The following is a 17,770-nucleotide window of genomic DNA, read 5'->3' as shown; positions in this document are numbered from 1 at the left end:
TTTAGTTACTTAGCATTTCTTATTTGACAAGTACTATACAAAAACAATGAACAGTACTTGTGCATCATGAAATCATAAGCCTTTTAAAAAATCATAAAATAACCATTTAATAATGGTATGTTGAAATACCATCTTATGCTTAAGGGACGACCTTTTAGTGTAGCAAATTATTCCTATTATTGTCAATTTCCAGCATCCCACAAAGATGATAAAGAGCTGTGCTTTTAAGGCCTTAATTTTTATAAATATTAATAAGCTAGGGATGCTGGTATTCATCATTTTAAAAAAGAAGTCTCAGTTTTGCATCATATATTCATTCTTAGTTTCTTTTTAAAGGATGAAAATGCTATTTCTTGTGTTTCATTTAGTAATTTGGAATTAGTGGGAAAAAGCCAAGAACTCTTTAATAGATTTGAACATGTAACTATTTGTATGTATATATTGTACCTAAAGGATTGGTTTTTACTGTAACTTTACAGTTAATTATATTTTAATGTAATGCAGTGCTTGAGTCTCTTTATGAAGACAAAATTGGGGGTAGTGGCCAGAAAAATTTCTGTAAGATGGAGACCTCAATTTTGAAATCTTACCTATTTTAGGATAGATACTGTATTCATCTTTGGAAACCAAGGAAGTGGGGCAATTCTTCACTTAATGCTACTGGTAACAAAGTTAGCAGTTGACCCTGCTTCCTGAATTAAAGTTGTGAAATTTAGTTAAGTTGATTTCAAGCTCTTTAACCCCTCCTTCCCCCCTTAACTACCAAACTGAGTAACATCAAAATGTGTATAAGCAGTGTTATGGTTTCTAAGGACCTAAGATGTCATTGAGTTTTCTGATTTTTAATAGGATTTTCCCAAGTCATATCCAAATTTATAAGTAGGAGAGTCACAAGTATATTCATTGTATACATATGAATGTTGTACATGCCTACATAGATTGAAGTTTATTATCAGGTAATTTTCAAGCTACCTTGCAGTTGATACCAGAGAAAATTGCTTCCCTTCCTCTCAACAATCCCTTCCCACCATTTTTTTTTTCCTTTTTACTAAGTCAGATGAGTACAAAGTCTTCTCGCTTTTTGCCCCTGTGAAGAACTTTTCCAGAAAAAATATGTCTCTTTAAGGCATAGTGTGGCATAGTGGATAGAGTACTAGAGCTGGGGGTCAAGAAGCCTTGGGTTCAAAGCTCAATTCTGACACTGATAAACTGTGTTACACTTAACTTACACCGAGCTTCAGTTTCCTCATCTGTAAAATGAGAACCTATCTCACAGGGTTGTTGTGAGGACCAAATGAGATAATGTATGTAAAGGGCTTCTCACACTTTAAAGTATGCTATATAATTTGAAATTGTTATTATCTGTAAAAGGACGTCATATCTTGGTAACATATGCTAGCTTTTTACAACCATTGTACTTATGAATTTTCCTAATACAAAACTTAAATTCCTTCTACTGCATTTTAACCATAATGTGTCTTGGCATCTCCATCTTGGAAGAAAAACTGCTTGCCTCATTCATATAATATCTCTTCATACATACTTGAATATTGCAATTAATTCTTTTTTCTTCTTCTGCCTCCAAATATGTTTTGGTTTCTAGGAAAAATAAACCTTTTTTGCTTTAGAATTTCCTCATAATGTCTCTTTTTTAAACTGCTAAATTGCTTTTTGTTTGATCTCTTTTGGATCCCTTTCAGGTTTCCCATATTATCTTTCTGTTTGTACTTTCATTTTAGAAAGAATTATTAAGTCAATGGGAATATAATGTATATTACTTTATGATGAACTCTGTGGAAAAACTGGTATAATGAGCTAATTGAAATAGCTTTTAGTTTTATTATAATGACCATGTATGGGATGATTAAAAAAGACTTGAAGCATCTCTGATTTTAATTAAATGCTAAAATATAATTTCTCTTGTGGAAAGATGACAATATTATCTTCCAGTAGTGTACTAAAGGATAGACACTTGAACTTTGTATTTTAAAAGCATTCTTAATGCGTGCCAGTCAGCTTAGTATTGTCAAAAGAACAATGGATTAGGGAGTCAGGAAGCCTGGGTTCAATGTCATCACTTCCTCTAACTAGCTATATATTTTTTTCAAGTTACTTTTCTTATCTGGACCTTAGTTTCCTCATTTCTAAAACTAAGGGGATTGGATTACTTAAGTCTCTAAAGTCTTTTCTATTTCTAACATTTTATGGTTCTGTGAGGCAAGATTGGATAGATGTTTTTATTACATTTAAATTTTAAGGGTATTTTGGCACCATTGCTTTAAAAGGCAACAATATGCAGAACGAATTTGGCTAATATTAAGCTTTAGTTTGGTTTGGGACCAAAATTTGGTGTATATCCCAAACTTTGGATTGATTGATTTCAGATAATTTTTGGGATCTTGAAATTGAAAATGATGCAGTTTCCCCTTTATTTTAGTTTCCATATTCCTGGACTGGGCCAGAACCAGATTGGTTTCTGAGCCTATGGGAAAAGAATAAGTCATTTTCTGGGCATTTTCTTCTTTGTGCCTGCTTTAAATTGTTGTCCTTCAGCATAAAGGTAGGTTATAGAGTGGCAAGCTTATGATTGTATATTTTGTTTTCGTTGCTAATTTTTTTTACAGCTGTTTTGGATGAGACAAAACAAAGTTAATCTAGTGGTCCTTGGCTTTCTACACAATTTTTCACAGTTAAGATAAGTTAATCTTAGCTGTTCCCTCAGGGTAAAGAAAGCCGGTCCCTAAGAATCTATGTCCTAAGTGATCAATAAATTTTGATTGGAGTATTTCAATTCTATGTTAGGCTCTCTAGAAGTTATTTGAAATAGTATACACTCCGATTGATATTTAGTAAGATAATTCTAGTGCTTTACCATCTCTTAAAATTATGTCATCCAATAAAGTCAAAGGACATTGGGATAATTACTTAGATGTGGTCTGTTGTTTTATTTTATTAAGGCACAGTTATATTTTCCAAGTAGCTATATTTGGCCATGTAGATAGAGAATTAAGAAAATTAACATTATTTATTATCAGGGGTCACCTCAGTATTTTACTTTAGGCTACTAGGAGTTTCATAAAACACAGAGAAGAACCAAAGAGCTGCCCTCTTGAGAGCACCTCAAGTCAAACACTAAAGATATATAACCTTTATGTGCATTTTATATAAGAATGTGCCTGTGTTTACACATGTACATGTATGTGTGTATACAAATATGGATATTGGGGATATATGTTGATTCCTGGTACTTTAATAAAATGTTGGTTTTATGGGGGCAGCTGGGTAGCTCAGTGGAGTGAGAGTCAGGCCTAGAGACAGGAGGTCCTAGATTCAAACCCGGCCTCAGCCACTTCCCAGCTGTGTGACCCTGGGCAAGTCACTTGACCCCCATTGCCCACCCTTACCAATCTTCCACCTATGAGACAATACACCGAAGTACAAGGGTTTAAAAAAAATGTTGGTTTTATGGGGACACTAGGAGTGAAGACAAGAATTGTAGGGTCACAAGTTTTGTTTTTATGTTAGCCACCTTGAGATCTTTAATGAAAGATAATATTCTAGGTTAATTGTTCTGGTGCTTAGATTATAGAAAAACTTCAGAGTATTAGATAGGTTCTTAAGAACCAAAATAACTGGATAACAGAAACTGGTAATTGTGTGAAAATAAATTGAGCATAAAGTTTTGATTTGGGTAGTATGATTTTTAGTTAATGGCCGATTCACTTTATTTGCCTCTATTTGTTTATAGGTGTTCTGTTTCATACACTATTATTCTACTGAAAATTTCTCGTTTGGGGATAAAGTTGACTCAAACTTTTACTACCTGTATAACTGGGCAAATTACTTACCCACTCTCTCCATTTTGTCATCTGTAAAATTAGGTGGTTGGACTTGATAACCTTCAAGTTCCCTTTTTCTTCTAAATCAGATCTTATGAATGTGCAGTGTATTGGATAAAATAGTCATTTCTTGCTTAGTAAATAATGAAAAAAATAATCTAAGAAATTGTCTAAATAACATAACTACTTGACTATATGTAAAAATTTTATTATCCAAGTTGCTTTCCTTTTCCTTTTCTTTGATTATAGAGATATTGGGGAAACATAGAATTAAAGCATCCTGGTTTAGAAGCAGTAGGCATTTCACCTGCTGGCTTAAAAAATACCTTATGATTTATTTGTATTATTATTATTATTTATTATTATTATTCCTGTTGACTCCCTAGGAGCATAGGGCCGCAACCATCTCACGCCAACGGACTCTGTTCTGGGCAACTTCCCCCAGCTGGGCCCATGTCATTCCGACTGTTTTTGTTTCATTTTCGGCAGATCTTCGCCAGGTCTGTTTTGGTCTTCTGACTTTCCTCCTCCCTGAAGGGTTCCAGCTCAATGCTTGTCTGGCTACGTTGTCTTCCAGTTTTCGTAGCGTATGTCCTATCCATCTCCACTTACGTTTATTTATGTCCTGACTGATGGGATACTGGATTGTTCTTTCCCAGAGACTAGCATTGGAGATCTTTTCAGGCCATCTGATGTTCAAGATGTGGCTTAGACATCTGTTAACAAAGACTTGGAGTTTGTTGGTGTTGACTTTCGTCACTCTCCAGCTTTCTGATCCATATAGGAGGACGGCCTTTACGTTGGTGTTGAAGATTCGGAGCTTAGTGACGAGGGACAGTGCTTGAAGATCCAGACAGACCGCAGGGTGTTAAATGCCTGTCTGGCTTTGTTGATTCGGTTTCTGATGTCCTCATGTGCTCCGCCGTCCTTACTGACGATGCTACCCAAGTAGGTGAAGTGGTCCGTCTCCTTGATGTTTTCTCCCTGTAGTTGGATTGGCAGGTCCTGTCTGCTGTTGACTGTGATCACCTGGTCTTCTTCTTGTTGATCTTCAGACCTGTCTTCTCCGCTTCTTCAGAGAGTCGTGCAAGTTTGGCTTGCGCATCCTGCTGCTTGTGAGAAAGGAGACAGATGTCATCTGCGAAGTCAAGGTCCTCAAGCTGCTTGGTGTGAGTCCATTGAATGCCTGTATTGTTGTCCTTGGTAATTCTTCTCATGATCCAATCTATGACCATCAAGAAGATAAGGGGCGAAAGCATGCAGCCTTGCTTCACTCCGGTCTTCACTGTGAAGGGAGCCATCAGTTTCCCAATGTGGATGACCTGGCAGATAGAGTCTTCATATAACCGCTGGATGATGTTGATGAGCTTTGGGGGAATCCCGTAATGCTGCATCAATCTCCAGATGATGTTCCTGTCCACGCTGTCAAATGCCTTCTCGAAATCCACGAAAGTCATGTAGAGGGGGGACTGCCATTCGATGGACTGTTCAATGATGATTCTTAGGGTGATGATGTGGTCGGTGCACGACCTGTGCTGAAGAAACCCTGCTTGTTCTATTCTCAGCTTCTTGTCCAAGGCCTCCTTCAGTCTTTCTAAGATGACTCTGGTCAGGATTTGCTGGGAGCGGATAGAAACATGATTCCTCGCCAGTTGCTGCATTGGGATAGGTCACCTTTCTTGGGTAGCTTCACCAGGTAGCCTAGTTTCCAGGCTGTCGGAACTTGTTCCTGTTCCCAGATCTTCTGCAGGAGGGGTTGTAGCATCTCCGCTGACATTTCTGGGTCTGCCTTGAGTGCCTCAGGGGGGATGCCGTCTGGACCTGCAGCCTTACCATTTTTCATGGTCTTGATGGCTTTGATGATCTCAACTTTGGTAGGTGGGCCCGTGTTCACCTGAAGCAGTTCGGTGGCTGGTGGTATGTCCGGAACAGTTGGTGGAGGCGGTCGGTTCAGGATTTCTTCGAAATGCTCTGCCCATCGGGCTCTCTGCCCTGCATCGCTTGTTATTGTCTTGCCAGCTTGTCCTTCACTGGCTTGCTAGGGTTGTAATTCTTTCCCAATAGAATTCTTGTTATTTCGTATAGCCTCTTCATGTTCCCCTGCCCAGCTGCTGTTTCTGCTTCTTCGGTCATATAGTGAATGAACCGTCTCTTGTCATAATTTGCGCTCTTCTTGACTTGATGGTTAATTTCCCAGTACTGTGTTCGAAGTTCTTCTTTCTCCTGTTGATCTTGGCACTGGCTGATCTTCTGTTTCAAATCTCTTCTCTGTTGTATCTTGGCCCAAGTCTCCTGTGTTAACCATTCTTTGCGCTTTCTCTCTTTCTCAGGACTTCTACGCAGGTGGTCTTCCAGGTCTGCTGGAGTTTGGTCCAGTGGTCTTCGGCTGTCTCTCATGAGTCCTGTCAAGGCCGTGAACCTGTTCTTGATTTCGCGATTGAATGCTTCTTTTTCCTCTCTGGTCTTTAGATCTTGCACGTTGAACTTATGGTGTAATCTGCCTGAAAGGTTGTTGAATGATTTCAACTTGGTTCTAAAAGTTGCCACCAGGAGTTGGTGGTCCGAGGCCACATCTGCACCACGTCTTGCTCTAACATCTAGAAGGCTTCTTCTCCACTTGCGGGAAACTGTGATGTGATCTATCTGATTTTCCATCCTTCCATCAGGCAAAGTCCAGGTTGACATGAATTTTCTTGTGTGGGAATATAGTACCTCCAATAACAAGATCGTTGAAGGCGCAGAAATCCGTAAAGAGCTCTCCATTTTCGTTACAGGTGCCTACTCCATGCCTTCCCATGATGAGTTCCTTTCCTGTGTTATCCTCTCCTACCTTTGCATTCAAGTCTCCCATAACGATCTTTAGGTCTCTTCTTGGTGCGCCATCAAGTAGTGCCTGTAGGGAGCTGTAAAACTCTTCTTTTTCCTCTTCCTTTGCTGCATTGGTGGGTGCATAGCATTGGATGATGGTGATCTTCTTCCTCTTTGAGTTGAACCTTGCTGACATAAGCCTTGACAAGATAGGTTCCCAACCTATCAGCGCCTTTTTTGCTTCAGGTGTCATGAGCAGCGCTACTCCCTGGGTGTGGGCGTGGTCCGGGTCTTCATGACCAGAGTAAATGATGGTTACGCCTGATGTCAGTCTTGTCTGGCCACTTCCATTCCATCTGGTGGTTTACTTTTATACTTTTATAAATACTAATACATCTTAAAATACTACTGGCAAGCATTTTTCTTTATTCTGACTTTTAGGTGCTTGGAAAGGAGTAAGAATAAAAAAAATCATCTATCACAAATGTACAGAATTAAATTGAAATAACCTAAGACATATTAAAGATTTTTTTAAAAACTGATTTATTGGAGTGAAAGTGGTATTTAGGTTTTTAGACTCTTGACTTTTTAGGACAATTTTATAGAAAGTTCTAAGAGTTTTGCGTTAAGATTCAGGAGAGTTCCAAGTAGCATGCTACTTTAAAAGACCACTCACTGGGTTTATAATTCTTGGGACTTTTGGGCAGCATTCTGGGCTGACTGAATTAGTTCCTCCTACCTCTAAATACATCATTCTATTCTTTATTCACTCATTGGTGTTATTGATAACTGTTGGATTTTTTCTGCTTTACTTCTTCCTTTAGAGAATGGGGACTTCCCTTGAGAATATTAGGCAGATCTCTAAAAAACCAATGTTAAAAGTATGGGGTGAGAAGTAATGATAATTAATTGTTCAGATGAGAAAGTTATAAAGGCAGATTACTGATAGACTATAAATTGATTTTTTTCCCTCTCACCATTGGCTATGGTTTCAGAAAAAAAGATTCTGGTTGTACTGAATAAAAAAGGTAATATAGTTAGAAAAATATATGATGGAATGATACTTTCGGTTCTTGTTTTTCGTAGCCCTTGAGTACACCATCATCATTACTAAGTAATGAAGAATAAAGGAGTGAAACATGATCCGGCAGTTATAGGAAAGGCAGGGTTATGGAAAAGGCTCTCCAACTTGGGTTCCTGGGTGAATGACTTGGGAGATCTGAGTTTCATCCCTGTGGCCAGTTATGAGCTCTACAACAACTTTGTTGTAAATTCTTGCTTGATGGACCACGCCAAACAGGAGCTGGCCGAGGCAGTTAGCAAAGCTATGTCTTTTGGTCATTGCTGCCTCACCGCAAGAGCGGATCACAGTGTGGCACTTGGTTCCATTAGTGGCCATGTCTGTCATTGCCCAGACTTGTGGCTTATCTCACATCAAGACATCACTTTATCAAGAAGTCTGCATGGACAGCCAGCCTCCTTCCTCAGAGAAATACAGGAAAAGATGCAATCACTCCTAGGATTCTCCTCAAACCCTCTCTTTTCCCCAGATATTGTGTATATTGGCCTAAGAGATTTAGATCCTACTGAACATTTTATTCAGAAAAAATTATGACATCTTATACTTTTCATTGAGGAATATTAACCATCTTGGAATCCAGAAGTTCATGGAACAGACATTTGATCAACTGATGAGCAAAAAACAAAAACCAATTCATCTGATCTTTGATACTGATACTTTTGACTCTTCATAGGCTATGGCAATAGGGACTCTTGTTATAAGCAGATTGACTTATTGGAAAAGCATGTACATTAAAGAGGAGATACATAATATAAATTTGCTGTTGGCCCTGGACTTAGCTGAAGACAGTCCTCTGTTGGCTGCTTCAGAGAAAGAAGTGAAGGCCACAGTTGGTCTACCTTTAGGATATGATTGACTCAAGTTTTGACCAGAAGAGGAAAGGAGGGCCACAGTGACTATGATCAGTTCTCCGCTCTCATGAGGTTCACCAGATAAATCTTAAAGTGAAGAATGTGTTTGAATTTAGGAAGTTTATTTTTTCCAGTTTATTTTTTTCACAGTGGGTATTCCAGAGTGCTAGGGAAGCACTGCAAGAGGTATAAAAGTTGATAGTGTCAATACTACCTTGATGAGAGCATTGTTCTCAATTGTTTTTTTTTTAATCTCCTTATTTTTGGTGACTAATGCTACTGTATTCTATAGTTGGTTTTATTTAGTTCATTGTGATTTCGTATATTAGACTACTCTACAAATTTAAAGAACTGATAAATACAACATTTGTTACCTTGATATAGATGCCAAAAAAAGTAAAGTAAAAACAAGAAAACTGGTAAAAACATATAATGTATCTAGCTTACAGCATTCTAAATGTGCATGTATATATAAATATTGTGTGTGTGTATATATACATTGTTATAAAAAAAGTGTTTAACTGACTTTTTGTGACTGTTAGAAATTACAGAAGCAAAAAGTTTCTGTTAGCCACCTTGCATTACAACGTGCATATATAAAATATATGAACATGAGTAGGTATATTGCACATAAATTACATGCATACATATATATGTAGATATGCATATGTCTTCATATCATATAAACTATGCATATATGAATGCATTTGTTTGGGCAAGTAAGCTTCTCTGGGTCTAATTTTGCTCAACACTGAATTAGATGATCTCCAAAGAATCTTCCCATTTTTCATATTGATTTCATCAAGATATAAAAGAAACATGTAGCTGTAAGAAGATATATTGTAAATAAAATATTGTTTTGAGGGACTTAGAAACAATTTTTAAAGCATTTGATTAAGGACATCTGGTCATATCCTGTGTTTCTACATAGGAGAAAAGAATGGGAAATTGTCAGTTACAGTTTGTCAAAATCAGTATTGATACCAAGTCCATAACTAAATCATATCATAGATTTAGGACTGACAAAATCTAGTCCAATGCCCTTGTTTTATAGTTAATGCAAACTAACGTTTACTTATCTTTTAGCCCAGAAATGCTGTCTTGTTCAGTTTTGTTGGCCATATAGGAACAACCAACTGAATGACTGTCATGTTGCTGGTGGGCTATCATGAGAGCTTTTGTTAATAAGACTAGATATTTTTAAAAAATGAAAGAAAAAGTTTTACTTTTACTTTGTACCTTCAACTTGTCTTGGGTGATCTGAAAAAAAAAAAGCCTTAGAGAAGTCAAGAAGAGACTAACATCATGTCCAACCTCAGTTTTTATGTCAGAGCAAAGAAGTTAAGGAGTATAATACTTTGTGAAGTCCTGTGTGCTTTTTTCCCACCTGGAATTTCTTTATTGCCAGTTCAAGGCTCATTCCTTTGAAGCTCCAAATTTTGGCTTACAATTTTTTTTTTCTATTTTTTTTGGAGAACCTTCAGCATATATATTTTCTTGATTTTCAGTTTTTAATATACATTTTATTTCCCCTTTGAGTCAAAACAGAGAATGGACCATATTATGAATGCTATCTTACAAGTTAGTTATACTAGTCCATATAAGACAAGTCATTTTTAAAGTCAGTGGTTATTTTATTCTCCTAAAATTATCAAGCAGCAGATATGAATATTATTACTTCTAATCATTTCAGTCTGATGCTAAGTCCTTTGATTTCCACATACAAGACTCTTGAAACTTTTGAAGGAATTGGAGTTGTAGCATGCTTATATGTATCACCCTTGGTATGAGCTGTATCATTTGAAGACTTTGTTTGAAGTATTCCTTCTGTCAAGTACTGAGGCAGTGTCCTGAAGTACACTGTAGTAGTGCAACTTATTTTTTATTTCAATTTTAGGTACTGCCGAGAATGCTTATCCATTCTAGGGAGCTATAAGAATACAGAATATCTGTGATAGGCAGAAAATGAACATTGGTCTGAAAAACCAAAATATCATTTGGATTTTGGTTAAACAGAAACAAGAAATTATGGACAGCAAGTTCCAGGGGCAGAACCAAAATGGCAGAGAAAGCTGGGAAAGCTCAAGCCTCTCTGAGAATCCTCTCCAACCAGACTTAAAATAACACCTCAAAATGAATACTGAAGAGCCTAGAGATGGGAGGTCCTAGGTTCAAATCCAGCCTCAGACACTTCCCAGCTGTGTGACCCTGGGCAAGTCACTTGACCCCCATTGCCCACCCTTACTACTCTTCCATCAAGGAGCCAATACACAGAAGTTAAGGGTTTAAAAAACAAAACAAAACAAAACAAAAAAAAAAAATGAATACTGAAGAGATAGAACCAACAAGTGGATGGAATGAAGCAATTTTCATGTAGCAGAGAGGGTCTGTATCACTGGGATGAGAGGGGAGCACAGCCCACAGCAAAGCCTGGTAGCCTGCAGTAAGGCTACACAAAGGAGTCCTGGTACAGCCAATAGCAAGCCTCCCAACCCACCACCTACATCTACTGTCCCAGGTTCTGAACCTAGGCCTAAGCCTACAACAGCAGTGCAACCCCACCCCACTCCTTGAAGTTCTAAGCCCTGGTGCAAGCCTGCTGCGAGGCCTCCAGCCATAATATAGGGCAATCTGCAGTGCACCTGGCTAGTGTGAGGATCTGAGTGAGTCTTTTGAGCCCTTGCCCAAACCCAAACTGAAGCCCTAAGCCTCAGCAGCAGTAGGCAGCACAGTGTCTAGCTGATGTGAGCCCAAGGGGCATCCCAGAGCCCTTGACCAAGTCTGTAGTGAGGAACTGAACACCAGCACAAGGCAGTTTGCTGTATGCCTGGTCTGTGTAAGCCCAAAGCAAGGCCTGGAGCCCTAGTCCATAGGAGTCTACAGTAAGTGTCCTGTGCAAGCCCAAGTTCTGGAAGAATGCGAAAAAGATTTCAAAAATCAATTAAGAGAGGCAAAGGAAAATGAGGAAGAAAAATGAAAGCAATGTGAAACAGAATTAACCAAAAAGAAAAAGAGGTATAAAAATCCATTGAAGAAAAGAATTTATTAAAAAAAGTAGAATTAACCAAATGGAAAGGAGGTTCAAAAAAGATTATGGAAGAAAATCATTCTTTAAAAATTAGAATTGGGCTACTAGAAGCTAATGATTCATACAACATCAAGAAACAAAACAAAATCAAAAGAATGAAAAAATGGAAGAAAACATAAAATATCAACTAAGCTGGGAAACATTTCCAGGAGAGACAATTTAAGAATTACTGGACTCCCTGAAAGCCAAGATAAAAAGAAAATCTACACATCATATTACAAGAAATTATCAAAGAAAATTGCTCTGATATTCTTGAATAAGCATGTAAAATAGAAATGGAAAGAATCCACAGGTCACCTCCTGAAATAAATCCTCAAGTGACAACTGCCAGGAATATCATAGCTAAATTCAAAAGCTCTCAGATCAAGGAGAAAATACTTAAAACAGACAAAGAAACATTTCAAATAATATGGAATTGCCATCAGCTTCCACATTAAAGGATACAAAGTCTTGGAATATGATATTGTGGAAGGCAAACGAACTAGGTTTATAACCCTGAATCACTGATCCAGAAAAAACAAGTACATTCCTTCAGGGAAAAATGGAGCATTCCTGCTGAAAAGACCAGACCTAAACAGAAAATATTATGTCCAAATACACGACTCAAGAGAAGCATAAAAAAGTAAATAAGACAGAGAAAAACTTAAGGGACTCAATAAAGTCAAAGTATAGTCCTACATGGAAAGATGAACTATGTAACCTTTACATTTTTACTATTAGAACTGTTAGAAGGCACATACATAGACAATAAGAGTGGGAAGAAGATGGTTAGGATGACATGATATAAAAAACTCCAAACAAACCAAGGGGTAAAAAGGAGGATTGCATTGAGAGAAAAGAGAAGGGAGAGGTGGAATGGGATAAATTATCATCTAAAAAGGTGTGAAAAACAGTTACAGTGGAAGGGAAGATGAGGGTGGTAAAGGCAAACTTTACTCTCATAGTATTTGCCTCAGAGAGGGAATAACAAGTATATTCATTTTGGTATAGAATCCTGCCTTACACTATATAGAAGCAGGAGGGGAATAGGACAAAAAGGGGGGAGGGTAATAGAAGAGAGGAGGAAGTAGGGGGTGGTGATTAAAATGAGAGAAAGCAGGATCAAAAATGGGAAAATAAGATGGAGGGAAATACACAGTTGGTAATCATAACTGTGAATGGGACGAACTTACTCATAAAATGGAAGTGGATAAGCAGAGTGGATTAAAAACCAGAATCCTCTGATATTGTTTTCAAGAAACATCTGAGGCAGGAAAAGACACACAGAGTAAAGGTAAGGGGCTGGAGCAGAATTTATTGTGCTTCCAACTAAAGTAAAAAAAAAAAAAGCAGGAATAGCAATCATGATCTCAGATAAAACTAAAACAAAAATAGATCTAATTAAAAGAAAGGAAGGAAATTACATTTGATGAAAGGTACTATAGATAATGAAGTAATATCACTACTAAACATATATACACCAAATGGTATAGTCTATAGATTTTTAAAGGAGAAATTAAATGAGCTTCAGAGGAAATATATAGTAAAAACCATACTGATGAGGGACTTCAATTTTCCCCTCTCAGATCTAAATGAATTAAACCAAAAAATAAACAAGAAAGTAGTGAAGGAAATGAATGGATTTTTAGAAATATTAGAACTAATGGATCTCTGGAGAAAATTGAATGAGAAGAGAAAGGAATATATTTTCTTTTCAGCAATGCCTACACAAAAACTGAGCACGTATTAGGGCATAAAAACTTCACAACCAAATGCAGAAAAGGAGAAATGATAAATATATCTTTTTCAGATCATAATGCATTAAAAATTATAGTCAATATGAGTCCATGGAAAGACAAATAAAAAATTAATTGGAAATGAAATAATCTAGTCTAAAAAAGGGGTGGGTCAAAGAACAAATTATAGAAACAATAATTTCATCAAGGAGAATGATAATGAGGTTACAGTATATCAATATTTATGGGCTGTGGCCAAAGCAATATTTAGAGGAAAATATATATTTCTAAATATTTATATGAATAAAATAGAGGAAAAGTGGCCAGTTAATTAGGAATGCAACTAAAAAAGCTAGAAAAAGAACAAATTAAAACTCCCCAGTAAAAAATCAAAGGATAAATGAATAAAACTGAAAGTAGAGAACTATTTAACTAATAAATAAGACTAAGAGATGGTTTTATGAAAAGAAAGAAAATCAAATTATCAAAAGTGAAAATTTATGGAAAAGAATGCTACTCACATTCAGAGGAAGAACTACAGGAGTGGAAACACAGAAGAAAACAACTGCTTGAGCACATGGGTTGAGGAGGACATGATTAGGGCTATAGACTCGAAATGACCACACCAATGCAACCATCAACAATTTGGAAATAAGTCTTGATCGATGACACATATTAAAACCAGTGGAAATGTGCATCAGATAATGGGGGGGGGGAGGTCAGGGGTTGAAGAGGAAAGTAAGAACATGAATCATGTAATCATGGATAACTTTTCTAAAAAATAAAAATTATTAAAAAAAACAAAAATGAAAAGGGTAAATTCACCAATGAAGAAGAAATTAAAGCAATAATTAGGAGTTATTTTGCTCAATTATATGTCAATAAATTTGAAAATCTTAAGTGAAATCAATGAATACTTAGAAAAATGTAAATTTGACCCTGGGTAAGTCATTTGACCCCCATTGCCTACCCTTACCACTCTTCTGCTTTGGAGCCAATATACAGTATTGACTCCAAGACAGAGGGTAAGGGTTTTAAAAAAAAAAAAAGAAAGAAGAAAGAAAGAAAGAAAAATGTAAATTACCCAGAGTAAAAAGAAACAGGAAACAGAATACAGTCAACCACTGTATTCACTGGTTTTGGAACACTTGAATTTGGTATTTGAGGCATTTTGCAAAAATTGTCATGGTGTCTGCTATTTAGTTGGCACTTGACATGATTGCTGGTGATGTGGGATTTTCAGTTTAGCTAGGCTGGAGGAAAACACAATACGATTCCAGTAAGTAAGGAAGGAAATTTATTATTTGTGGATCCAGATAGGATCATTCCTCAGGTTTGGACCCCGAGGAAAGGGGTTCTTGTTATTTTTATACACTTAGGTTAAATGATTAGACACATACAGATTAGGGAGGGTGTGTTAAATGATTGAATGAAAAAGGGGAGCGGCTCTGCATTCTGTTGTAGCATTGTTCAAGGGAAGGTGAGGGGGAGGTGGTTTTTGGTTCTCAGACTTGTATGGTCCTTAATATGGTACAGACAGTATAAGTCCAGATCATCAATCCATCATGGATTTGTCAAGTCACAGCATGGGAAGTAGCAGTGTCTTATGGTGTGGAACTACTTATGACTTGGAACAGGTGCAGGGAGAAGGGGCGGGGGGGCTGGAGGGGGTTGTTCATCCTCAAAGCTAGTTCTTAGAGCATAAGGGGATTCTTAAAGGGAGAGATCTGAGGATTTTCCATTACCCTAGAACTTGTTGGTGTTGAGATCAAGGGCTGTCTCAGTCAAAACAAAGGATCACATGTTACCATGAAGAAGAGCTCAACACTAAGGAGCAGCAGTAACTTCATAGGGAGCAACAAGACCTAGTGGTGGGGGAGTTTTCTTCAGGTGAGGAGAAGGTAAAGGAGGACATCCCCACTTCATTAATCAAGGAAGTATGTACAAAACGAGTGGAAGTGCAACACTTTGTTGACAAATATCACATTAGTAAAGCTTTAACAAGCAAAACTATAGATGACCAGACAATTTCCTACTTTAGAGGAATTTTGAAATGCAGGCAAAACCAAACTAATTGATGGGTTTCTTGGGAAGCTTACACCTGATGAATCACAAGCAGAGTTCAGTGGTAATAAGGGACAGAGAAGAGAAAGAATTCCAGAAGGACAGTTGCCCTCAGATATTATGGAAGGAGACCCTTCTTCTAGGCAATAACATTTCTTCTCCTCACTATTCCCTTAGTAGGCCATTAATTCCTCTCACTACAGGTAAAGGTATGTTAAAATCATCTTAATCTAATCTACTTGTTGTCTTTTCATTTATGTCTATGTATTTTTGTTTGTTTAGTAAAATACCAATATTATATATAATTGCCTTATAAAATCTGGGTTTTCTGGGTATTTTGAATGGATTCACTTATTTTACATTATTCCTTATGGGAAAAATTCATTTGGTACTTGACCTGTCTTCTGGAATGAATTAATGGCAAGTGTCAAGGTACTACTGTTTTGAAAGAAATTGAACAAACCATCAATGAACTCCTTAACAGAAAATCCCCATGGCCAGATGGATTCACGAGTGAATTCTATCAAATATTTAAAGAACAATTAATCTCAGTACTATATAAACTATTTGGGAAATATAAATAGGCAAAGACAGAATCCTACCAAATTCTTTTTATGACACAGATATGGTACTGATACATAAGCCAGAAAGAACAAAGAGAAAAAATTATAGGCCAATTTCATTAGTGCATATAGATGCAAAAATTTTAAATAAAATACTAGCAGGAGACTACAGCAATATATTGCAAGGATCATACACTATGAACAAGTGGGATTTATAATAGCAATGTAGGACTGGTTTAATATTAGGAAAACTATCAGCATAATTGACCATATCAATAACAAAACTCACATAAATCACATGATTATCTCAATAGATGCAGAAAAAGCCTTTGACAAAATACAATGACTGTTCCTATTAAAAACACTAGAAAGCACAGGAATAAATGGATCATTCCTTAAAATGATAAGTAGTTTCCACATAAAACCATCAACAGGTATCATATGCTTTTGGGATAAGGTAGAAGCCTTCCCAATAAGATCAGGGATGAGGCAAGGATGCCCACTACCATCACTATTATTTAATGATGTCCTAGAAATGTTAGCTTTAGCAACAAGAAATGGGAAAAAAGGAATTAAAGTAGGCAGTGAGGAAATTAAACTATCACTCTTTGCAGATGATATGATGGCATACTTAGAGAATCCTAAAGAATCAACTAAAAAACTAGTTGAAATAATAACTTTAGCAAAGTTTCAAGATACAAAATAAACCCACATAAATCTATATATTACCAACAAAGTTTGGCAGCAAGAGAGAGAGAAATTTCATTTAAATAAGTCTAGATAATATAAAATACCTGGGAATCTTCTTGCCAAGGCAAACACAATAATTATATGAACACAATAACAAAACAGTTTTTACACAAATAAGGTCAGTTCTAAACATGGAAAAATATTAATTGCTCAAGAGTAGGCCGAGCTAATATAACAAAAATGAGAATTCTACCTAAATCAATTTACTTATTCAGCACTATATCAAACTTACAAAAATTATTTTGTAGAATTTCCGGGTTAAGATGGCGGCAGAGTAAGAAGCAGCTCTTAACCTCTCCTGACGGAAACACACAAAACTCCTCAAGGGGACATAAAAACAAGTCCAGACGAATGGAGGAACCCCACAACAGGGCACAGCGTGGAAGGTATGTGGAATCGAGGCATTTCCATGCTATAAAGGGCTCTCACTAAATCGCGGGCTGAGCAACCGCCCCACCCCCACCCCCTCCACACACAACACCTGTAGCTCCGAAGCCAGCTAAAAAGAAATAGAGCAAGTTTGGGGCACCCATCGAGTCATTGGCAGCTCCGGGACCTGTTCCTGAGAGCAGCAAGACTTAGGACCCCATTAAGCCAAAAAAGGCACGCGAAATCTGAGCGCGGGAGCAGGACGCAGGGCGCACAGCGCAGGCTGAGCAGAGCGCAGTATATACCTAAAACCATCAACAAACATCATATGCAATGGGGATAAATTAGAAGCCTTCCCAATAAGATCAGGAGTAAAACAAGGATGCCCATTGTCACCTCTGTTATTTAACATTGTACTAGAAACACTAGCAGTTGCAATTAGAGAAGAAAAAGAAATTGAAGCTATCAAAATAGGCAAGGAGGAGACTAAGCTATCACTCTTTGCAGATGATATGATGGTCTACTTAAAAAATCCTAGAGAATCAACTAAGAAGCTTGTAGAAATAATCAACAACTTTAGCAAAGTGGCAGGATACAAAATAAATGCACATAAATCATCAGCATTTCTATACATTTCCAACA

At 37.1% G+C, this 17,770-nt stretch overlaps 1 protein-coding gene and 1 pseudogene across 1 annotated transcript in view; one reads left to right on the top strand and one right to left on the bottom strand.

Annotated features, from left to right (window-relative positions):
• The first annotated feature begins 7,764 nt into the window (after positions 1–7,764).
• LOC123233389 lies at positions 7,765–8,664 on the top strand (annotated as a pseudogene).
• Positions 8,665–11,289: 2,625 nt separating this feature from the next.
• The window catches only part of CST7 (cystatin F), a 31,264-nt gene continuing 24,783 nt past the window's right edge, over positions 11,290–17,770 (bottom strand). The window contains exon 4 of the mRNA XM_044659502.1: positions 11,290–11,487. Coding sequence (XP_044515437.1) covers positions 11,290–11,487 — 198 coding nt within the window. The remainder of the gene's footprint in view (positions 11,488–17,770) is intronic.

This window comes from Gracilinanus agilis, chromosome 2 (genome assembly GCF_016433145.1).
Source record: "Gracilinanus agilis isolate LMUSP501 chromosome 2, AgileGrace, whole genome shotgun sequence".
Taxonomy (NCBI): Eukaryota; Metazoa; Chordata; class Mammalia; order Didelphimorphia; family Didelphidae; genus Gracilinanus; species Gracilinanus agilis.
The sequence above is the reverse complement of the archived record's forward strand: the minus strand, read 5'-3'. Positions and strand labels throughout refer to the sequence as shown.